The 24,994-nt window shown below is 45.0% G+C and overlaps 1 protein-coding gene across 7 annotated transcripts in view; it reads right to left on the bottom strand.

Annotated features, from left to right (window-relative positions):
- map9 (microtubule-associated protein 9) overlaps positions 1 to 24,994 on the bottom strand; it is a 232,424-nt gene that overhangs the window by 92,944 nt on the left and 114,486 nt on the right. For all 7 annotated transcript variants that reach the window (XM_067992825.1, XM_067992841.1, XM_067992820.1 and 4 more), the window contains 2 exons: positions 15,662 to 15,882; positions 1,068 to 1,191 (listed from right to left, as the gene is read on the bottom strand). In XM_067992825.1, coding sequence (XP_067848926.1) covers positions 1,068 to 1,191; positions 15,662 to 15,882 — 345 coding nt within the window. The remainder of the gene's footprint in view (positions 1 to 1,067; positions 1,192 to 15,661; positions 15,883 to 24,994) is intronic.

Below are 24,994 nucleotides of genomic sequence, written 5' to 3'. Positions count from 1 at the left end.
ACCACCTAGTAGGACAAGAGCAACAGGTACAAGGGAACAACACCACCTGCACATTCCCCTCCAAGTCACACACCATCCCGACTTGGAAATATATCGCCGTTCCTTCATCGTCGCTGGGTCAAAATCCTGGAACTCCCTTCCTAACAGCACTGTGGGAGAACCTTCACCACACGGACTGCAGCGGTTCAAGAAGGCGGCTCACCACCACCTTCTCAAGGGCGATTAGGGATGGGCAATAAATGCCGGCTTTGCCAGCGACGCCCACATCCCATGAACGAATAAAAAAAAAATTGGTCATATTCAGTGTTTTTTTGATGAAAACACTTTCATCATCTGGCACATATGGGTACGATAGGGTAGTGGTTATGTTACTGTACTCGTAATACAGAGACCTGGACTAATAACCCAGAGAACGTGAGTTCAAATCCCACCATGGAAGTTTGAGAATTTGAATTTAAAAAATCTGGAAATAAAAGAAAAAGGAGGTACCAGTAAAAGTGACCAAGGAGCTGTCCAATTGTCATAAAGCCCAACTGGTTCACTAATGTCTTTTAGAGAAGGAAACCTGCCGGTCTGGCCTATATGTGGCTCCAGTATACCAAAGTGGTTGACTTTTAACTGTCCATTGAAGTGACCTAGCAGCCACTCAGTTGTATCAAACCACAAGAATGCGGTGGTTTAAGAAGGCAGCCCACCAACTCTTTCACAACGGGAATTAGGGATGGGCAATAAATAAATTGTCAACGATGCCCAGATCCTGAAAATGAATTCTTTTAAATTACAGTTGCGAAAGATAAATCTAATGGGGTAGAATTTCCACGGCGGAGGGTCTCCGATTTTCCACTGCAACTTTGGCAGAAACACCCGAAGAACGGCATAATCGGCCATTTACGCCGTTTCTCTGGGGTTTCTGTTGACCTTCCTCCAAAGTAACAGCAGGAGATCAGAAGAACCCTTGCAAAAATTCCAGGCGAATATGTTTAGCTTAGGAAAGACTAATCCGTTATAACACTTCTAAAGGTATTTTACGATTGACCAAATACAGTACTTTAGCTGCATTAACCAACCTGTTGTTGGATATTTCACTCGTGCTTCAATAGAGTCGACAAGTCTGTCATCAGTTACTGGTGACATGGTCCTACTGATGTTTAACGATGAGGCTTTTGACAGGTAACTGGTAGGTCTTGGATACTTCAATAAGAAAAAGTATACAAATTACACAAGTTGTAAATAAAGTAGGTGAAAACATTAATAAGCTGGAAAATAACTCATAATACAGAGCCCAAAATTTAACATTGGTCCACCAGATACAACAAAGTGAACTTACAACCTAAAAAGAATATGATACATTTCAAATTTAAGATGTTACAGCTGACTGTGCTTACTAAAACTGCACATAAATATGCATTTAAACTGAATAGTACAGCACTTTAAATAGTTAATACATCCACTCAATCTATCCATTTTAAACAATATGCTGAAAATTCAACTTGTCTCATTCATAAGCAACAAGGAAATGATGTAGAGAGATAGAATGAAGGAAAAAAAAGGACTGACAAAAAAGAAAACGTAAATAAAATATTCTTGACATCCGTTTTCACTAAAGAAGAGGATGCTGCCATCGCAGCAGTAAAGGAGGAGGTAGTAGCGATATTGGAGTGGATGAAAATAGATAAAGAGGAGGTACTTAAAAGATTGGCAGTACTCAAAGTAGAAAAGTCACCCGGTCCAGATGGGATGCATCCTAGGTTACTGAGGGAAGTAAGGGTGGAAATTGCAGAGGCGCTGGTCACAATCTTCTAATCATCCTTAGATATGGGGATGGTGCCGGAGGACTGGAGAATTGCAAATGTTACACCCCTATTCAAAAAAGGGGAGAGGAATAAAACCGGCAATTACAGGCCAGTCAGCCTAACGTTGGTGATGGGGAAACATTTAGAGACAATAATCCGGGACAAAATTAATTGGCACTTGGAAAAGTACGAGCTAATAAATGAAAGTCAGCATGGATTTGTTAAAGGAAAATTGTGTTGACTAACTTGATTGAGTTCTTTGATGAAGTAACGGAGAGGGTTGTTGAGGGTAGTGCGATTGATGTTGTGTATGTGGACTTTCAAAAGGCATTTAGTAAAGTACCACATAATAGACTTATTAGCAAAATTAAAGCTCATGGCATTAAAGGGTCAATGACAGCGTGAATACAAAATTGGTTAGGGGACAGAAAGCAGAAAGTAGTGATGAACGATTGTTTTTCAGACTGGAGAGAATTGTACAGTGGTGTTCCTCAGGGGTCAGTATTAGGACCACTGCTCTTCTTGATATATATTAATGCAACTTGCTGCATAACTTGGATATAGAGGGTATAACTTCAAAGTTTGCAGATGACACGAAATTCGGAAATATAGTAAACAATGTGGAGGATAGTAATAGCCTTCAGGAGGACACAGACTGGTGAAATGGGCAGACACATGGCAGATGAAATTTAACACAGAGAAGTGTGAAGTGATGCATTTTGGCAGGAAGAATGAGGGGAGGCAACATAAACTAAATGGTTCAATTTTAAAGGGGGTGCAGGAACAGAGGGACATACACAAATCTTTGAAGGTGGCAGGACAAGTTGAGAAGGCTGTTAAAAAAGCAGATGGGATCCTGGGCTTTATTAATCGAGGCATCAAGTACAAAAGCACAGAAGTTATGCTAAACATTTATAAATCACTGGTTAGGCTTCAGCTGGAGTACTGTGCTCAATTCTGGGCACCACACTTTAGGAAGGATGTCAAGACCTTAGAGAGGGTGCAGAAGAGATTTACTAGAATGGTGCCAAGGATGAGGGTCTTCACTTATGTGGAGAGACTGGAGAAGCTGGGGTTCTCCTCAGACAGAGAAGGTTAAGGGGAGATTTGATAGAGGTGTTTAAAAATCATGAACGATTTGGACAGAGTAAATAAGGAGAAACTGTTTCATAGAATCATAGAAGTTTACAACATGGAAACAGGCCCTTCGGCCCAACATGTCCATGTCGGCCAGTTTATACCACTTAGCTAGTCCCAATTGCCTGCACTTGGCCAATATCCCTCTATACCCATCTTACCCATGTAACTGTCCTGCTTTTTAAAAGACAAAATTGTACCCGCCTCTACTACTGCCTCTGGCAGCTCGTTCCAGACACTCACCACCCTTTGAGTGAAAAAATTGCCCCTCTGAACCCTTTTGTATCTCTCCCCTTAAATCTATGCCCCCTTGTTATAGACTCCCCTACCTTTGGGAAAAGATTTTGACTATCTACCTTATCTATGCCCCTCATTATTTTATAGACTTCTCGAAGATCACCCCTTAACCTCCTACTCTCCAGGGAAAAAAGTCTCAGTCTATCCAACCTCTCCCTATAAGTCAAACCATCAAGTCCCGGTAGCATCCTTTTCTGCACTCTTCCTAGTTTAATAATATCCTTTCTATAATAGGGTGACCAGAACTGTGCACAGTATTCCAAGTGTGGCCTTAATAATGTCTTGTACAACTTCAACAAGACATCCCAACTGCTGTATTCAATGTTCTGACCAATGAAACCAAGCATGCTGAATGCCTTCTTCACCACCCTATCCACCTGTGACTCCACTTTCAAGGAGCTATGAACCTGTACTCCTAGATCTCTTTGTTCTATAACTCTCCCCAATGCCCTACCATTAACGGAGTAGGTCCTGGCCCGATTCGATCGACCAAAATGCATCACCTCACATTTATCCAAATTAAACTCCATCTGCCAATCATCGGCTCACTGGCCCAATTTATCAAGATCCCGTTGCAATCCTAGATAACCTTCTTCACTGTCCACAATGCCATCAATCTTGGGGTCATCTGCAAACTTACTAACCATGCCTCCTAAATTCTCATCCAAATCATTAATATAAATAACAAATAACAGCGGACCCAGCACCGATCCCTGAGGCACACCGCTGGTCACAGGCCTCTGTCGTCAATCCAATTTTGTATCCAATTGGCTACCTCACCTTGGATCCCATGAGATTTAACCTTATGTAACAACCTACCATGCGGTACCTTGTCAAAGGCTTTGCTAAAGTCCATGTAGACCACATCTACTGCACAGCCCTCATCTATCTTCTTGGTTACCCCTTCAAAAAACTCAATCAAATTCGTGAGGCATGATTTTCCACTCACAAAACCATGCTGACTGTTCCTAATCAGTCCCTGCCTCTCCAAATGCCTGTAGATCCTGTCTCTCAGAATACCCTCTAACAACTTACCCACCGGTCTGTAGTTCCCAGGCTTTTCCCTGCCGCCCTTCTTAAACAAAGGCACAACATTTGCTACCCTCCAATCTTCAGGCACCTCACCTGTAGCTGTCGATGATTCAAATATCTCTGCTAGGGAACCCGCAATTTCCTCCCTAACCTCCCATAACGTCCTGGGATACATTTCATCAGGTCCCGGAGATTTATCTACCTTGATGCGCGTTAAGACTTCCAGCACCTCCCTCTCTGTAATATGTACACTCCTCAAGACATCACTATTTATTTCCCCAAGTTCCCTAACATCCATGCCTTTCTCAACCGTAAATACCGATGTGAAATATTCACTTAGGATCTCACCCATCTCTTGTGGTTCCGCACATAGATGACCTTGTTGATCCTTAAGAGGCCCTTCTCTCTCCCTAGTTACTCTTTTGCCCTTTATGTATTTGTAGAAGCTCTTTGGATTCTCCTTTGCCTTATCTTTCCAGTGGCAGAATGGTCAGTAACCAGAGCACACAGATTTAAGGTGATCGGCAAAAGAGCCAGAGGCAACATGAGGAAACATTTTTTTTATGCAGCAAGTTGCAATGCTCTGGAATGCACTGCCTGAAAGGGTGGTGGAAGCAGATTCAATTGCAACTTTCAAGAGGGAATTGGATGAATACTTGAAGGGAAAAAATTTACAGGACTATGGGGAAAGAGAAGGGGAATGGGGCTAAATGGATAGCTCCTTCAAAGAGCCAGCACTAGCACGATGGGCCAAATGGCCTCTTCCTGTGCTGTCCCCACCAAGGTACTATGATTCTCATACTTTTCCTCCTCTTCACCCCTTCCTGTTAAAACTTCACCAGCAGTTTGAAAACCTCAGTGCTCATTCTCATCCTGCTTTCAAAGTACAACAGCTCATTTTGAAACTTATAAACCAGTGCAAATTTGTATTGTAAGTCGCACTGGTTCACAATTCCCCACAAATTCTTTCCAGGAGTATAAAGGTACAACTCACAAAATAAATTCTATTGTACCTCATCATGAAATCAGATAAGCATAGTATTAAATTTTTTTTAAACATTATTATTTGAATCTGTTTACAAGCAAACCGGCTATTTTGTGGCCTAAATTTTAATACAATTTGCTCTTGCTAGGACCTTGCTCTACACTGCACTGTGTATTGATTTAAATCAAACTAAAGTGTAATACTTTTAAGTTTCCATGTACAGTTGTCACATCAATAGTTGTTTTGACCAATCATTTTCTCCTGGATCTAGATTTTCCAAATTGGGTCAGTAAGCACATCTATCCATGAGGCCAAAAATAATAATGCAATTGTCTCGAAGATAAGAACAGGAGTGGGCCGTTCAACCCATCGAGCCTGCTCCGCCATTCAATTAGATCATGGCTGATCTGCACCTCAACTCCATTTATCCGCCTTTGCTCCATATCCCTTGATACCCATACCCAACAAAAATCTATCTATCTCAGTCATGAAAGCTTCAAATGTCCTAGAATCCACAGCCTTTTGGGGAGAGAGTTCCAGATTTCTACTACTGGAAGTGTTACATTTTTTCTCTTTCATTTCACCTAAAACTCTTTAACCTAATTTAATTACAACAGTATATCTGGCAATTTACACATCGGTAACCATATTACTTTCATCACATTTTGTAGAATGGGATTGTTCTTTAACAAACCCCACCAGGATATATAGATCATATCAACTGGTGCTTTCATATCATAGTGTTTGTGGTGGGAGTTTTCAGACACTTATTAATTTAAAACAGATTGACAGTTGGTTTTGTTCTAAACAGGGACTAATAACAAATGTCTAGCCTCTGAAAAAGTTTAAAGTCCCAGTGGAGTGAATAGAGGAAAACCAGGCTCTTCATTTATATTAATGGCAAACACAAAATTGTGACAGGTGCATACTTTCATTACTGTTACTGAAAACTTTATAATTACTGGAATTGTATGAAGTATAAACTGGGCGACATGGACATGTTGGGCCGAAGGGCCTGTTTCCATGTTGTAAACTTCTATGATTCTAAGTCTTTGGTATTAAAGAGGTACGACCTTCACTAGTTTGAACAGAAGTGAAAAATTAGTATTTTTTTAATTTGAAATTACAGAAAAATGTTTTTAAAAAGAGGAACTGGCTTTACAGATGGCTAGACAAGTTTTGATAGAAGTTTAGTGATAGCACATCATCTGGCATGATTACATATGTTTTGAATATATTGGGGCCGAGCGTCCTCTGCCCCATGCGTCGAGTACAGCAAATTGGAGTGGAGCGCTATAACAGTGGGTCAACTCCAGAGTTATACCCAATGTGATGTTATAATGCCTCTCGCGTCATTTTTCACGGATTCCACCAGGCAGTTGCCTGCCCTGAAAACTCCCCATGGAAAATGAGTGACAGAGTGAAAGGGTGAAGGCTAGCTCCTTCAAATTGGAGGACCTGTAGCAAACTCCATTGATATACGTTGACCCTCTGTTATAGTGCTCCACTCCAATTTGCTCTATTCAACACACAAGTGGCATTGGGCAGAGGACACTCGGCCCCAATATATTCAAAACATATGTAATCATGCCAAATAATGTGAAGAGAGTAGTGGTGAACTGTTGTTTTCAGACTGGAGGAAGACGTCCCTGCTTTTTTTGATATATATTAATGACTTGGACTTGGGTGTACAGGGCACGATTTCAAAACTTGCAGATGACACAAAACTTGGAAGTGTAGTAAACAATGAGGGGGATAATAACAGATTTCAAGAGGACAAAGACAGGCTGGTAGAATGGATGGACACATAGCAGATGAAATTTAACGCAGAGAAGTGTGAAGTGCTACATTTTGGCAGGAAGAATGAGGAGAGGCAATGTAAACTAAATGGTAGCATTCTAAAGTAGGTGCTGGAAAAGGGAGACCTGGGGGTATTTGTGCTCAATTTTTTGAAGTGGGTATATGTGCTCAGATCTTTGGGATCCTGGGCTTTATAAATAGAGGCATAGAGTACAAAAGCAAGGAAGTTATGTTAGGAACATAGGAACAGGAGTAGGCCATTCAGCCCCTTGTGCCTGCTCTGCCATTTGATAAGATCATGGCTGATCTGTGATCGAACTCCATATACCTGCCTTTGGCCCATATCCCTTAATACCTTTGGTTGCCAAAAAGAACCTTTAAAAAATACTGGTTCGGCCACAACTGCAGTATTGTGTCCAATTCTGGGCACCGTACTTTAGGAAGGATGTGAAGGCCTTAGAGGGGGAGCAGAAAATATTTACTACATTAAGAGCAAGAGGATAACTAAGGATAGAGTAGGGCCTATTAGGGACCAAAAAGGTAAACTATGGGCCCGATATTACCAGGGCGGCGGGGGGGGGGGGGGGGGGGGGGCGATTGGGTAACTCACCCGGTGAAATCAGTCTGCCCCGAACGCAATCGCAGGCTGATTGGATCCACTTACCTCTTGTTCCGGGTTCCCTGCTAAGCTGCGCGGCGTGCGGACTGCGCATGCGCAGTAAGGTCTGTCAGCTGGAGGAGCTCTATTTAAAGGGGCAGTCCTCCACTGACTGATGCTGCAAGAAATAGGAAAAATTACAGCATGGAGCAACCCATGCTGCTCCCAGGTTTAATGATGCCTCACTCCAGCTCTTATTGGATGGGGTGAGGAGGAGGGGGAGGACAGATATCTTCCCCCTGGCGGGCGGGAAGAAGCGACCTGCCTCTGCCACCAAGGCCTGGCTCGAGGTGGCAGAGGAGGTCACCTGCATACAGTGCAGCAAGAGCCAGATTCGGGGCACCACGGGTGGCTCTGCTGCACAGGAGGGGAGGAAGAAGAGTGGCAGGGCAAGAGTGATAGGGGATTCAATTGTAAGGGGAACAGATAGGCGTTTCTGCGGCCGCAAACGTGACTCCAGGATGGTATGTTGCCTCCCTGGTGCTAGGGTCAAGGATGTCACGGAGCGGCTGCAGGGCATTCTGGAGGGGGAGGGTGAACAGCCAGTAGTCGTGGTCCATATTGGTACCAATGACATAGGTAAAAAAAGGGATGGGGTCCTGCAAGGTGAATTTAAGGAGTTAGGAGATAAATTAAAAAGCAGGACTTCAAAAGGTAGTGATCGCAGGATTACTACCAGTGCCACGTGCCAGTGAGTATAGGAACAGGAGAATAGACAGGATGAATGCGTGGCTACAGGGATGGTGTAGGAGGGAGGGATTTAGGTTCCTGGGACATTGGGGAAGGTGGGACCTGTACAAGCGTGACGGGTTACACCCGAGCAGGACCGGGACCAATGTCCTCGTGGGGGTGTTTGCCAGTGCTGTTGGGGATGGTTTAAACTAGAGCGGCAGGGGGATGGGAACCTGAGCGGGGAGTCAGAAGGGAATAAAGTTGAGAGCAGCAAGAGAGGGGAAGACCCAGGGGAAATCTACAATACAAATAGTACAAACAGTTGTTCAAGAATAAGTGAAAGGGAAAAGCGCAGAGCAGCGGAAAGAAAGTGTACTTTAGGCACGACAGATAAAATAAAACCTAGAATGCGTAAGGCGATTAACCCAGCATCAAAGCTGTGGCAGGGGGTTGGGAACCTGAGCAGGGAGACAGAGGAAAGCGTGTCAGGAAGGGACAGAAGGTATGGAGTAAAAGGTAAAGTGTTAATAAAGGAAAAAGCAGGAACTAAGTGTCACAAAACATATTTGAAAGTTCTTTAACTGAATGCACATAGCATTCGTAACAAAATGGACGAGTTAACGGCACAAATAACTACGTATGGGTATGATCTTATGGCCATTACAGAAACATGGCTGCAGGGTGTCAACGACTGGGAATTAAATATGCCAGGGTATTTAACAATCAGGAAGGACAGGCAGGAAGGAAGGGGAGGTGGGGTGGCTATGTTAATAAAGGAAGGAATCACTGTAATACAGAGAAATGATATTGGGACAAAGGATCAGGATAATGAAACAGTTTGGATAGAGATAAGGAATAATAAAGGGGGAAAAAGCACTAGTGGGCGTAGTATATAGGCCTCCTAATAGTTGCAACTCTGCTGGAAGAAGTATTAATCGGGAAATAGTCGGGGCATGTAATAAGGGAACAGCTATAATTATGGGGGATTTTAACTATCATATTAACTGGACAAATCAAATTGGGCAGGGCAGCCTTGAGGAAGAGTTTATTGAGTGTATTAGGGATGGATTTCTTGAGCAGTATGTAACTGATCCTACAAGGGGGCAAGCAACCTTGGACCTGGTCGTGTGTAATGAGCCAGGATTAATTAATAATGTCCTAGTTAAGGATCCCCTTGGAATGAGTGACCATAACATGGTTACATTCCATATCCAATTAGAGGGTGAGAAGGTTGGTTCTCAAACAAGCGTACTGAGCTTGAATAAAGGAGACTATGATGGTATGAGAGCGGAATTGATTAAAGTGGACTGGGAAAATAGATTAAAGGGTAAGATGGTACATGAGCAGTGGTGTTCATTTAAGGAGTTATTTTACAACTTTCAAAAAGAATATATTCCACTGAGGAAAAAAGGGTGAAAAAGAAATGACAGCCATCCATGGCTAAATAAAGAAATTAAGGATAGTATCCGACTAAAAACAAGGACATATAAGGTCGCCAAACTTAGTGGGATGATAGAAGATTGGGAAGTCTTCAAAAGACAGCAAAAAGTAACGAAAGGATTGATTAAGAAAGGGAAGATAGATTATGAAAATAAATTAGCAAAAAATATAAAAACAGATAGCAAGAGTTTCTATCGTTATATATAAAGAAAAAGGGTGGCTAAGGCAAACATAGGTCCCTTGGAGGATGAGACCGGGAAATTAATAGTGGGAAACATGGAGATGGCAAAAATGCTGAACAAATATTTTGTTTCAGTCTTTATGGTAGAGGACACTAAGAATATCCCAACACTGGACAAACAGGGAGCTCTAGGGGGGGAGGAGCTAAATACGATTAAAATCACTCAGGAGATGGTACTCAGTAAAATAATGGGACTCAAGGCGGATAAATCCCCTGGACCTGATGGCTTACATCCAAGGGTCTTGAGGGAAGTAGCAGTAGGGATTGTGGATGCTTTGTTAATAATTTTCCAAAATTCCCTGGACTCGGCAAAGGTCCCGGCAGATTGGAAAACTGCTAATGTAACACCCTTATTTAAAAAGGGTAGTAGGCAGAAGGCTGGAAATTATAGACCAGTTAGCCTAACATCTGTGGTGGGTAAAATTTTGGAGTCTATTATTAAGGAGACAGTAGCAGAACATTTGGATAAACATAATTTAATAGGACAAAGTCAGCATGGCTTTATAAAGGGGAAGTCATGTCTGACAAATTTGCTTGAGTTCTTTGAGGGCATAACGTACAGGGTGGATAAAGGGGAACCAGTGGACGTAGTGTATTTAGACTTCCAAAAGGCATTCGACAAGGTGCCACATAAAAGATTATAAGAACATTAGAAATAGGAGCAGGAGTAGGCCAATCGGTCCTCGAGCCTGCTCCGCCATTCAATAAGATCATGGCTGATCTGATCCTAATCTCAAATCTAAATTCATGTCCAATTTCCTGCCCGCTCCCCGTAACCCATAATTCCCTTTACTTCTAGGAAACTGTCTATTTCTGTTTTAAATTTATTTAATGATGTAGCTTCCACAGCTTCCTGGGGCAGCAAATTCCACAGACCTACTACCCTCTGAGTGAAGAAGTTTCTCCTCATCTCAGTTTTGAAAGAGCAGCACCTTATTCTAAGATTATGCCCCCTAGTTCTAGTTTCACCCATCCTTGGGAACATCCTTACCGCATCCACCCGATCAAGCCCCTTCACAATCCTATATGTTTCAATAAGATCGCTTCTCATTCTTCTGAACTCCAATGAGTAGAGTCCCAATCTACTCAACCTCTCCTCATATGTCCGCCCCCTCATCCCCGGGATTAACCGAGTGAACCTTCTTTGTACTGCCTCGAGAGCAAGTATGTCTTTTCTTAAGTATGGAGACCAAAACTGTATGCAGTATTCCAGGTGTGGTCTCACCAATACCTTATCTAACTGCAGCAATACCTCCCTGTTTTTATATTCTATCCCTCTAGCAATAAAAGCCAACATTTCGTTGGTCTTCTTGATCACCTGCTGCACCTGCATACTAACTTTTTGATCTTCTTGCACTCCGACCCCCAAATCCCTTTGTACTGCAGTACTTTCCAGTTTCTCGCCATTAAGATAATAACTTGCTCTCTGATTTTTCCTGCCAAAGTGCATAACCTCACATTTTCCAATATTGTATTGCATCTGCCAAATCTCCACCCACTCACCCAGCAGTAGGCAGCGTAAGGCAAACGTGTCGTGAGCATGAAGGGGATGCACAAGGGTGTTTGAGGGTTTGTCATGGTTTTTACTTATATTTAATTTCTGACCAACTCACATTACATATTATATTGTCACCACTTCTTCCATGTCTTTGCGAATCTTGTCTGGTTTGTGCAATAATGCCCTTTTCTGAGGATCACAATGAAGACCCACAACTGATGCTACCCATTGTGTCACTGCAGTGTGGGTTTAGGTGTAGGTGTATTTGCAGGGCTCTTTTGTGCAGACGACTGAGAGACGTCGGCGATGTCCCCGGTGGCACCCTGGAAGGATGCGGAGGAGAAGTTGTTGAGGGCAGTGGTGACTTTGACAGCGACAGGTAAGAAGATGGTGCTCGGGCCAGCCGGGAGCAGCTCGGCATGAAGGAGGCTGCAGATGTCCACGACTACATGTCGCGTGACACTGAGCCTCTGTGTGCACGGCTGCTCAGAGAGGTCCACGTGTCAGAGGTGGATGGCCTGGCCGGTGATGCTGTTCGCCCTCCGAGGAGGTCATGACTGCAGCTACGGCGACCCCCATCTGGAAGATATGCATCTGAGGGGGTCCGCAAGGTAGGTACATGTGTCTGGACACGGGGTAAGTGTGCAGGTTGGTGAATTTTATTGTTAGGAGGAGGGTGGTAGAGGCCAGACTTTGTCCAAAGTGACAGAGTGGCCTCCTGCAATGAGTGAGGGTCTCCCCCTACCCGTCAAATGGACCTTTGCAGCTGCCACAGGCTGATGGCTGCAACACGTCCATTTGAACTGGGAGTTTTTCACCCAGTACGGGAAACAGTCCCAGTTGTTTGTAAAATCCCAACCCTTCTAAAATATCTCGTTAATCAGGTCTGTAAACGACCTGAAATACCAAAATATATACCTTAAGTGGCACCCCGCCAGCTTTAATTGCCGGCGGGAGTCCCACATGCGGGGGCTGCGCGCGCATGTCAGCACGTCTGTGGGAAACCCGGACGTGGGCGGGTTGGAGCCGGGCTCCCAACCTGCCCCGGGAATCGCTGATTTTCGTGGCCCCCCCGCCAGGAACGCACCCGATCGCGGGTGCTAATATTGAGCCCTATATGTGGTAAACTTCATGAATACTTTGCATCTGTCTTCACAAAGGAGAGAGATGATGCAGGAATTGAAGTTGAGGAGGAGGAGTGTGAAATATTGGATGGGATAAACATAGAGAGAGAGAGAAAGTATTAAGGGGATTAACATCTTTGAAAATGGATTAATCACCAGGGCTGGATGAAATGTATCCCAAGCTGTTAAAAGAAGCCAGGGAGGAAATAGCGGAGGCTTTAACAATCATTTTCCAAACTTCACTGGATACAGGCGTAGTGCCGGAGGATTGGAGGACTGCTAACGTTGTACCATTGTTTAAAAAGGGAGCGAAGGATAGACCGAGTAATTACAGACCAGTCAGCCTAACCTCGATGATGGGCAAATTATTGGAAACAATTCTGAGGGACAGGATAAACTGTCACTTTGAAAGGCACGGACTAATCAAGGACAGTCAGCACGGATTTATTAAGGGGCGGTCGTGTCTGACTAACTTGATTGAATTTTCTTTTGAGGAGACGACAAGGAGGATCGATGAGGATAGCACAACAGATGTAGTCTACATGGATTTTAGCAAGGCTTTTGACAAGGTCCCACACGGCAGACTGGTCGAAAAAGTAAAGGCCCACGGGATCCAAGGGAATGTGGCAAATTGGATCCAAAATTGGCTCAGTGGCAAGAAGCAAAGGGTAATGGTCGACGGGTGTTTTTGCGACTGGAAGGCTGTTTCCAATGGAGTGCCGCAGGGCTCGATACTAGGTCCTTTGCTTTTTGTGGTATACGTTAACGATTTGGACATAAACAGAGGGGGCATGATTAAGAAACTTGCGGATGACACAAAGATAGGCCATGTGGTTGATAGTGGGGAGGAAAGCTGTAGACTGCAGGAAGATATCAATGGACTGGTCAGATGGGCAGAAAAGTGGCAAACAGAGTTCAATCCGGAGAAGTGTGAGGTAATGCATTTGGGAAGAGCAAACAAGGCAAGGGAATACACAATAAATGTGAGGATACTGAGAGGTGTGGAGGAAATGAGGGACCTTGGAGTGCATGTCCACAGATCCCTGAAGGTAGCAGGACAGGTAGATAAGGTGGTTAAGGCGGCATATGGAATGCTTTCCTTTATTAGCCGAGGCATAGAATATAAAAGCAGGGATGTTATGCTGGAACTGTATAAAACACTAGTTAGGCCACAGCTTGCGTACTGCGCACAGTTCTGGTCACCACATTACAGGAAGGATGTAATTGCACTAGAGAGGGTGCAGAGGAGATTTACGAGGATGTTGCCAGGACTGAAGAATTTTGGCTATGATGACAGATTGGATAGGCTGGGGTTGTTTTCCTTGGAACAGAGGAGGCTGAGGGGTGATTTGATAGAGGTGTACAAAATTACGAGGGGCCTAGATAGAGTGGATAGGAAGGACCTATTTCCCTTAGCAGAGGGGTCAATAACCAGGGGGCATAGATTTAAAGTGATTGGTAGAAGGATGACAGCAGAAATGAGGAAAAATTCTTTCACCCAGAGGGTGGTGGGGATCTGGAACTCACTGCCTGAGAGGGTGGTAGAGACAGAAACCCTCAACTCATTGAAAAAATACCTGGATGTGCACTTGAAGAGCCGTGACCTGCAGGGCTACGGACCAAATGCGGGAAAGTGTGATTAGGCTGGGTGGCTCGTTCCCCAGCTGGCGTGGACACAATGGGCCGAATGGCCTCCTTCTGTGCTGTTAATTTTCTATGATTCTTTGAGGGATTTCAGTTACATGGATGGGCTGGAGAAGCTGGGGTTGTTCTCCTTACAGCTGGGAATGTTAAGAGGAGATTTGATAGAAGTGTTCAAACTCATGAAGGGTTTAGATAAAGTAAATAAAAAGAAACTGTTCCCATTAGTGGTAGGGTCAAGAACCAGAGGACACAGATTTAAAGTGATTGGTAAAAGAACCAAAGGAGAAACTTTTTTTTACGCACGAGCAGTTATGATCTGGAATGCGCTGCCTGAAAGGCTGGTGGAAGTAGATTCAATCGTGGCTTTCAAAAAGGAATTGGATAAATACTTGAAGGGAAAAAATTGCAGGGCTACGGGGAAATGGGACTGACTGGGACTAACTGGATTGCTCTTACAAAGAGCACGCATGGGCTCAATGGCTTCCTTCTGTGCTGTAACCATTCTATGATTCTATGATTTCAATTAAGTCCATTTTTTGATTCTTTGGTGCAGCAGGGCTGCACTGTGGGGATGGAAACCACTTCTAATAGTAGCTAAAGTCAAGTTGGGTGGTCCCAGGGGAACAAGATAAAATTGGGGCCATTATGTTTTCACATCTTCAGATCCATATGGACATCTTTGAGCTCCAGACAAGGTTCCCACACTGGCAGTGCAAAGTCGGAAAATTACCGCTTATGCTTATATAAAAAGAATTTATAGATTATATTGATTGGACTAGCTTCTTCTTTGTGAAAGTAGTTAGAATATTTGAACTTGACTTTTACCGGATGTGCTCCCCACTCTTCTATTTTAATTAGTCCCACAAAGGGCCTTTTTAAAAAAAAAGATAGCTGACTGGTCAGTTCTAATGAAGGGTCCCACCTGAAACGTTACTCAGCATCTGCAAGAGGCAGGTTATCAGCTAAATTTTATTTTCTGTTTTTATTTCAGATATCCAACATTCATGTGATTTATTTACCATCATTGCTGCATCCATTTAATTTTGGATGGATGTGTCAAATCAAAGTTTAATCAAAATACTAGGTGAGCAATTTTACAAAGGCAACAGTGAATCTTGCACACTGGTACTACAAATTTTGTGCATACTGTCAGTAACTGGTTTGGAAAATCACAGGCAATGCGCAACCAAATTTTTTGATTAGTGCTGCAGATGGGAAAGGATCCCAGATGTCAACATGAACTAGTAAAATTACCCCTCCCCCCCCAATTCCAATCAAGAATTGGAATCCAGCACATATAAGGCAAAATAAATCAATGCAACTCTATTTATTCACATTACCTCAGGACTGGGGCTTCTGGAGTGCATTTTTGTTTTTGACAAAGTGTGCTTGTTGATAGCTGAAGAAAGTTTTGAGCACGATGTTGACAGACTGTTGTAAGTTTTCTCATCCAGTTTCTCCAATTCATTGTCCTGTACAAGGTTACTTTGCTTTTTCAGAAGACGCGGGCGAGGCTTTGGTTTGGGAGGTTCATCCAGAAGAGAACTCTTTGTCTCCTCTCCTACAAAACAGCAGGAACAAGAGGAATGATATAATCAGTGCTTCCTCCTATTGTGCTTCAGGACAGATTAACAACATATGGCTATGAAAGACTATGATCCATCTAGTTGATTTCTACTCATTTTGTTTAAACAAGCAGATCTTCCGTGGTGTTGCTCATGGTGACTTACGAACAATGACGGACGGGAAAAGACCCTCTAATCCATCCAGCCTGTCCCACACAATCATGATACCTTGTGTATCACAATGTATATACTCCTCACCCCATGCCATGTGATCTCCTGGGAGGGGCAAAAAAAAGACAAAAATCCCGGCCAGTTGGGGGGATAAAAATCTGGGAAATTCCTCTCCAAGCACTTTGCCGATCAAAACAAGACCAAGAGGTCACTCTGGCCCTGAATTCTATGCATTACATTACCTCCCTTTTTTAAGAGGTGATCTCTGACCCAGCCAGATCTCGCTTGAAGGAATTCAGTGAATCGGCATCCACCACATGAGCTAGCAGTCTGTTCCAGAGGTTCATTATTCTCTGGGAAAAGAACCACCTCCTTACATCTAACCTAGATCTTGTACAACTTAAAATTGTGACCCCTGGTCCTCCCTAAAGTATTTAATTGGAACAAGCTGTCAACTGGAACACAATCTACTCCTTTCAACATCTTATAAACCTCAATCAGATCACTGCTAAGTCTACCCTCCTCTAAAGTGTAGAATCCAATCTCTTTTAGCCTATCTTGATAACAGAGATGCTTTAAACTGGGAATTAATCAAGTGGCCTTCCCTCTGCACCCTTTCCAAAGCCTCAATATCACCCACCATGTGAGGAGACCAAAACTGGACACAGTATTCCAAATGAGGCCTGTCCAATGTCTTGTAAAAGGACAAAATAGTATGCTTTGTCTTATAGTCTATTGTCCTATAAATGCACTCCAATACCCTACTGGCTCTAGCTATCACTTAATGGCATTGCGCATGAGCTTTCAGAGACCTAGGCACTAGAATGCCCAGATCTCTTTCTTTCTCCACCTGCTTTAATGCTTTTCTCTGAAGGGTGTATGTATGTTCAGCATTTGTCCTGCCCACATGCATAACACTGCACTTCTCCATATTGAACATTTGCTAGTCTCAAGCCCAGACCCCCATCAAGATCCGCTTGAATCATAGAAAGTTGTGGCACTGAAGGAGGCCATTCGGCCCATCATGTCTATGCTGGCCGAAAAAGAGCTATGCAGCTTAATCCCGCTTTCCAGCACTTGGACTTGGTCCGTAACCCTGTAGTTTATGGCACTACAAGTGCACATCCAAGTACTTTTTAAAATGAGTTGAGGGTTTCTGCCTCTATCACCCTTTCAGGCCTCTGGACGAAAAAATTTCTTCTCAGCTCCTGTCTAATCCTTCTAGCAATTATTTTAAATCTATGCCCCCTGGTCACTGACCCCTCCGCTAAGGGAAATAGGTCCTTCCCATCCACTCTATTTAGGCCCCTCAAAATTTTATATACCTCAATAAAATCACCCCTCAGCCTCCTCTGTTCCAGTGAAAACAACCCCAGCCTGTCCATTCTTTCCTCACAGCTAAAATTCTCCAATGCTGGCAACATCCTCGTGAATCACCTCTGTACCCTCTCTAGTGCAATCACATCTTTCCTGTAATGTGGTGACCAGAACTGTATGCCGTACTCAAGCTGTGGCCTAATTAGCATTTTACACAGTTCTAGCATAACCTCCCTGCTCTTATATTCTATGCCTTGGCAATAAAGGAAAGTATCCCGTATGCCTTCTTAACCACTTTATCTACCTGCCCTGTTACCTTCAGGGATCTGTGGACATGTACTCCAAGGTCCCTCTGTTTCTCTACACCTCTCAGTATCCTCCCATTTATTGTGTATTCCCTTGCCTTGTTTGTCCTCCACAAATGCATTATCTCACACTTCTCTGGATTGAATTCCATTTGCCATTTTTCTGCCCACCTAACCAATCCATTGATATCTTCCTGCAGTCGACAGCTTTTCTGCTCACCATCAACTACACGGCCAATTTTTGTATCATCTGCAAACTTCCCATCCCCCTGCTTAAACCCTCCCCAACAGCACTAGCAAAACTCCCCACAAGGATATTGGTCCCAGCCTTGTTGAGATGCAACCCGTCCGGCTTGTACAGGTCCCACCTCCCCCAGAACCAGTCCCAATGCCCCAGGAAACTAAAGCCCTCCCTACTGCACCATCTCTCCAGCTGCACTATCCTCCTATTTCGATACTCACTAGCGCATGGCACTGGGAGTAATCCGGAGATTACTACACTTGAGGTTCTGCTTATTAATCTCTTTAGTAGCTCCCTAAAATCTGCCTGCAGGACCTCATCCCCCTTTCTACCTATGTCATTGGTACCAATATGGACCACGAGCTCTGGCTGTTCACCCTCCCCCCTCAAAATGTTCTGCAGCCGCTCAGTGACATCCTTGACCCTGGCACCAGGGAACCAACATTCCATCCTGGAATCACCTCTGCGGCTGCAGAATGCCTGTCTGTTCCCCTAACTATTGAATCCCCTATCTATTGCTCTCCTGACCTTTCTCCTCCCCCCCCCACCCCGTACAGCTGAGCCACCCATGGTGCTGTGGACTTGGCTCTGGTTGCACTCCCCAGAGGAACCCTCTCCCTCACCAGTATTACCAGTTAGAGAGTGATATGCACTCAGGGAACTCCTGCACACCTGCCTAGTCCTCCTCGTCTGTCTGGCGGTCACCTATTCCCTATCTGCCTGCACACTGCTAAGCTGCAGGGTGACCACCTCCAGAAACGTGCTATCCATGTAGCGCTCAGCCTCATGGATACAGTGCAATTACACCAGCTGCTGCTCAAGCTCCGAAACCTGGAGCTCAATCTCCGAAACCTGGAGCTCGAGCTCCTCCAGCTGATGACATGACCAGGACACGAGAAGCATCCTGGCATTCCCACATGGCACAGGATGTGCATTCAATGGGACTGAGGTGCCCTGCCATGCCTCTATTTATTAGATTACTACTAAGCCTACAAGAAACAAAAAAAAAGCTCAGCAGCTACTCACCAATTAACTCAGTCCCTTGTGTTGACGTCACTTTAGGTTGTTTCTTTTACCTGCTTGCCCGCTCCTCCTTTTATCTGCTCTCTCCCTTTCTCACTCTCTCCACCCTCTCACCACTGGTCTCAACTGAAGCAGTCAAGCAGCATCTACAATCCTGACACTCGCACAGATCTTGGTATCATCTGCAAATTTGCAGGTCATACCCCCAACACCAACATCTAGATCATTAATAAAAATAGTAAAGAACAAAAGTCCCAACACCGATCTGTGTGGGATACCACTGGTAACAAATCAGATTACCATTGGTCTACAAACAAATCCAGATTCATCTATAATCACTTTCTGCCTACATCCTTCCAGCCAGTTCTCAATCCAGCTCAATGCATTACCACTAATACCGGAAGCTTCAATCTTGTGTGGTATCTTGTCGAAAGCTTTTTGGAAGTCTAAGTAGACTTTAACAAGGCCCCACATGGCAGACTGGTCAAAAAAGTAAGCGTCCAAGTGATCCAAGTGGCTAGTTGGATTGAAAATTGCCTCAGTGGCAGGAAGCAAAGGGTAATGGTTGATGGGTGTTTTTGCAACTGGAAGGCTGTTTCCAGTGGGGTCCCACAAGGCTCAGTACTAGGTCCCTTGCTTTTTATGGTACATATTAATGATTTGGATTTGATCAAGAAGTTTGCAGATGATACAAAAATTGGCTGTGTGGTTGATAGTGAGGAGGAAAGCTGTAGACCGCAGGAAGATATCAATGGACTGATCAGGTGGGCAGAAAAGTGGTAAATAGAATGCAATCCAGAAACATGAGGTAATGCATTTGGGGAGGACGAACAAGGCAAGGGAATACACAATAAATGGGAGGATACGGAGAGGTGTAGAGGAACAGAGGGACCTTGGAACGCATGTCCACAGATCCCTGAAGGTAGCGGGACAGGTAGATAAAGTGGTTAAAAAGGCATACGGGATACTTTCCTTTATTAGCCAAGGCATAGAATATAAGAGCAGGGAGCTTATGCTAGAAAAGTATAAACCATTGGTTAGGCCACAGCTTGAGTACCGCGTAGAGTTCTGGTCATCACATTACAGGAAAAATGTGATTGCCCTCGAGAGGGTACAGAGGAAATTTACAAGGATGTTGCCAGGATTGGAGAATTTTAGATATGAGAAAAGATTGTATAGGCAGGGTTGTTTTCTTTGGAACAAAGGAGGCTGAGGGGAGATTTAATTGAGGTATATAAAATTATGATGGGACGAGATAGAGTGGATAGGGAGGACTTATTTCCCTTAGCTGAAGGGTCAGTGACCAGGGGACATAGATTTAAAGTAATTGGTAGAAGGATTAGAAGGGAGCAGAGGGTGGTAGGGGTCTGGAACTCATTGCCTGAAAAGGATGGTAGAGGTAGAAACCCTCAACTCATGTAAAACGTACTTGGGTTTGCACTTGAAGTGCTGTGACCTACAGGGCTACGGACCAAGTGCTGTAGAGTGGAATTAAGCTGGATAGCTCTTTTTCGGCTGGCACAGACATGATGGGCTGAATGGCCTCCTTCTGTGCCATTAATTTCTATGATTCTATGATAGACGATGTCTACTTGGCTTCCCTACCCCAACATCTTAGTAGCTTCTTCAAAAACTGTAATCAAATTTGTTAGACATGACCTTTTTTTGAAGCCATGTTGGGTGTCCCCAGTATGTCCCTCTCTATCCAAGTGATCATATATTACATCCCTAATGATTCCTTCAAGCATCTTTCCTATTACTGATGTCAAACTAATGGGCCTATAGTTACCCGGGTCCATCTTGTCTTCTTTTTTGAAGATAGGGACTACATTAGCCTCTTTCCAGTCAACAGGAACCGTCTCAGAGTGCAGTGAGCTATTAAAAACATGGGCAAGGGTGCGCACAGCACATAAGAACATAAGAAATAGGAGCAGGAGTAGGCCAATCAGCCCCTCGAGCCTGCTCCGTCATTCAATAAGATCATGGCTGATCTGATCCTAACCTCAAATCTAAATTCATGTCCCATCTCCCTGAGGACCCTCAGGTGGATATCATCCGGCCCGGCTGCTCTATCTATTTTTAGGTTCGTAATTTTATCTTAAACAATATGTTAATCTATATTAATATTACTAATTTTATTAACATTAAATTGTAGCAGTCGAGCATCGTCTTCCAGAGTGAAGACCGATGCAAAGTACTCATTTGATATTTCTGCCATACCCAGTAAGTTCTTTGTAACCTGTCCTTGAGTATCCTTCAATGGTCCAATACAGTCGTTGACAGTCCTGACTCTTCACATAACTGAAAAAGCTTTTCCCGTTACAAATGTCGACAACTTCTTTTCAATTAAGCTTTTAGCTGATCTAATAGCAACCTTCGTTTTCTTTAGCTGTTCTTTGTATTTAACTCTGTTTAGATGCTTTAAGATTGTTGAAAGTTGGAAGATACTCTTTTTACATGATGTAACACCTTTTTATTGTAATGTACAATGTATGAAAATAGGGCCACTGATTTGTGGTGAGTGAATAACACGAATCTATTTTTATTGCATGGTATTCTCAGATTTTCATCAGTGTTTTCAGGATTGAATTCCATGATTGTTCATTTTCTGTGAAAACTGTAAATCAGTGGCCTTGAATATTCTTATACTTATACTTGAGGGGCTTTATATATATTCCTTTATTAAATAACTATTTCATTTTCATTCCATAACTTTTTAAAAGCTGAGTATAGAAAGCAAGCCGATACTCTGGCTGTGCCAGATAGAGGTAGATACCCGGGGCTCGATCTTCAAAGGGCGGCGGGGGGGAAGTCAATGGGCGTGCGGGTAACCCGACTAATAAAATCTTACCGTTTCCTACGCGATCGCGAGTTAATTGGTGGCTTTCCATCCAAAAGTTGTGCAGCAGGCGGACTGCACACCTGCATGACAGACTGTAGGCTGGAGCGGCTCTATTTAAAGGGCCACTGCTCCAAAGCCTTTTGCTGCAGCAAGCACCAAAAAGGACACAATGGAGCAGCACAGGGGCAAGGCTGCTCCAAGGTTTAATGATGCCTCACTGCAGCAGCTACTGGCCGGGCTGAGGAGGAGGAGGGAAGTGTTTTACCTCGTGGACAGAAGGAAGTGCCCTGCCTCTGCCACCAAGAAAGCCTGGCTCAAGCAGCAGCAGCAGCAACATATCCTGGGTCCAGTGCAGGAAGCGCTTCAATGACCTAACTAGGTCAGCAAAAATGAGTACACTTACTGATTCTCCTGCATTCAGTGTTCCACGTCGCTGCCACCACCTCCCCCAACTCATTCTAATCTGCCAAGATATCACTCCTCACACCCAGTGGCTCATCCTCAACTTACCTGCATTTCCTCCCCTCCCCATTAATCACCCCATCACTACCACTCACCCCAATCCTCATCCAATGTGATGACTCTGTCTCATACCTCACCCTCTGATGCATCTCTTTCATGGTCAGCCTCACCCAAAGCAATGCATTCATCGGCTGGCTACTTCACCATCACTCACACATCTGTACTTTCTCCCCTTCTAGGAGAAGAGCGCGCAAAATGCATGTGAGAGGGAGAGGACTGGAGTGGGGCCACAACAAATAGTAGTCCTCACAGACGCGGAGCAGGAGGTGCTGCAGAACAGCCACACCCTCACCCTCGAGTGCCTGTCCGTCGGGGATGCCAAGATTGGCACCCCACAAAAGCCTGGTGACATAACTTTAACATTCATCTCACACAACATGAACTGATCTTAACAATGCTTGCCATGTTGAACACCTCGGTGGCTTCCAGTAGTCAGTTGGGTTGGCACCTGGTGAGTCACCACACACAAGTGACTATGAACAGACAATGGCGGCAGGGGCAGCTGCAGAGAGTCCGCGTCGGTGGGCGCACTCCTCTCCAGGCTCTGCTCAGCAGGACGCAGATGCTGAACCCCAAGGGCCATCCTTTAAAAGGAAATGAACAAGGGACAGCAGCACATTTGCGAGGTATTGGCACAGGTGCCACGCGCCCTCTTCACAACAGTGCAGAGGATAGAGGAGTCCAATTCTTGCATCAGGTGGCACGGGTAAATGCGGGAATATCTGTGATGGAAAGAATGGCAGCCTCCGTTGAGCTTCAAGCTCGGCTCATAAATGAGTCCATTCAGGCCCTGACAATGGTCATTCGGACTTGGTGAACAATATTCTGCCGCCTTAAACAGGCGGACAGATACTTTAGAAGTGGCCTTACAAGGCATCACACATGTCCACCACACTGTTCTCCAGCAGGGTGGTAGGAGTGATGTGGCCCTGCCCAGGGGAGGGATGATGGCGAAAGGAGACCATGGAAGTGGGGACGCCACTCAAAGCGCTCCCACGTCTCACCCATTGCCCCTCTCTCAACCAGTACCCGCAATGCTGCTTCCTCTCCAGGTGGCTGAGTCTGACCCTGCATAGGTGCAAGTGGACCAGTCTTTGGAGGGACTCTCACGGGCTCCAGAGGACGTAGGCCGAAAGCATCTAAGCAGTCAGGGCATGAACATAAGCAACCTGCTCAAGCCACAGGGATGCACCATGTAGAAGCGGTAGGAAGAGAAACGCTAAGGGTTTGTGAGCACAAAGGGTGTGCACAAGGGTGTCTGACAGACTGTCATGTTGTCCATTTATATTTGGTTTTTGTTATATTCATATTAAATGTTATCATTCTCACCACTACTGCCACACCTTGCCCATTCTCGACTGGCTTTTGTGATAGGGCCCTTTCATGAGCGACGACACTTGATGCCACCCATTGGGTCACTTTATAGCGGGTGTATGTCTAGTTGCAGGACTGTTTTGTGCAGGTGGTGGTGGTGGTGGGGGGGGGGGCAGCTAGTGTGGGCGCTGCTCTTTCCAGGTAGTCTGAAGACTAGACACTTCACACTTTGATGTTAGGAGAACCGTTCACATATCAGTGACTCCCTGGTCTCATGAGCAGCCAGGTGAGCCGCTGCTCTGGCCATGGGTTCGTCGTCCTCCTCCTCCTCCTCCTCCTCCTCAATGTGGATGGGGTCTCCTCAAGCGGCACCCTTCTCTGTTGTGCCATGTTGTGCAGGACACAACACACTACGATAATGCGTCCAACTCTGTCTGGTGCGTTTTGAAGCGCTCCCCCAGAACAATCAAGGCACCTAAAATCGCATCTTGAGCAGCCCTATAGCATGCTCCATTGTGGACCTAAGGGAGGTGTGGCTGTCGTTGTATCGACGCTGTTGCTCGGTGATGGGGTTCCTCAGAGGTGTCATGAGCCACATGTGCAGGGGTATTCCTTGTCCCCAAGGAGCCAGCTCTTAAGGGTGCTCGGTGCGTGGACGAGCCTCGGGACATTGGATTCCCTCAGAATGAAGGAATCATGGCAGCTGCCAGGGAATCTGGCACACATGTGAAGGAATCTTTTGCGGTGGTCACAAATGAGCTGAGTGTTGATGGAGTGATACCCCTTTCTGTTGATGAAGAGTCCTGGCTCATGTGGAGGCTTCGGATTGCTATATGGATGCAATCGATTGCACCCTGCACCCGTGGGAAGCCAGCCACCGAGTAGAATCCCGCTGCCCTCTCCATCTGGCTGAGGTCATCCACGATGAAGGTGACGTATTGCGTGGTCCTGCGAACCAAGCAGGCGGTGACCTGCCTTATGCACTTATGTGCAGATGACAGAGAACCCGGCGATGTCATCGGTGGCACCCTGGAGTGATCCAGAGGCGAAAAAGTTGAGGGCAGTGGTGATTTTTACAGCAATGGGTAATGAGATGCTGCCAGGTCCAGCTGGGAGCAGCTTGGTACGAAGGAAGCTGCATATGTCTGCGACCACCTGGCGACTCACTCTCAGCCTCCGTATGCACTGTTCCTCAGAGGTCGAGGAAGCTGAGCCTCGGTCTGTGGACCCTGTGGCGAGGGGAGCACCTCCTGCGACGGTGCTCCCTCTGTTGTTGCCCTCTGTGCTCTTGTGCAGGTCCCTGTGGCGTAGCACTGTGTTGTGGAGCTGCAAGTGGCGGAAGCGCATGCCATGCCTGGTGAGGATGGTGATGT

Source organism: Heptranchias perlo, chromosome 1 (genome assembly GCF_035084215.1).
Source record: "Heptranchias perlo isolate sHepPer1 chromosome 1, sHepPer1.hap1, whole genome shotgun sequence".
NCBI classification, from domain to species: Eukaryota; Metazoa; Chordata; class Chondrichthyes; order Hexanchiformes; family Hexanchidae; genus Heptranchias; species Heptranchias perlo.
This window is presented reverse-complemented; position numbering and strand designations above follow the sequence as displayed.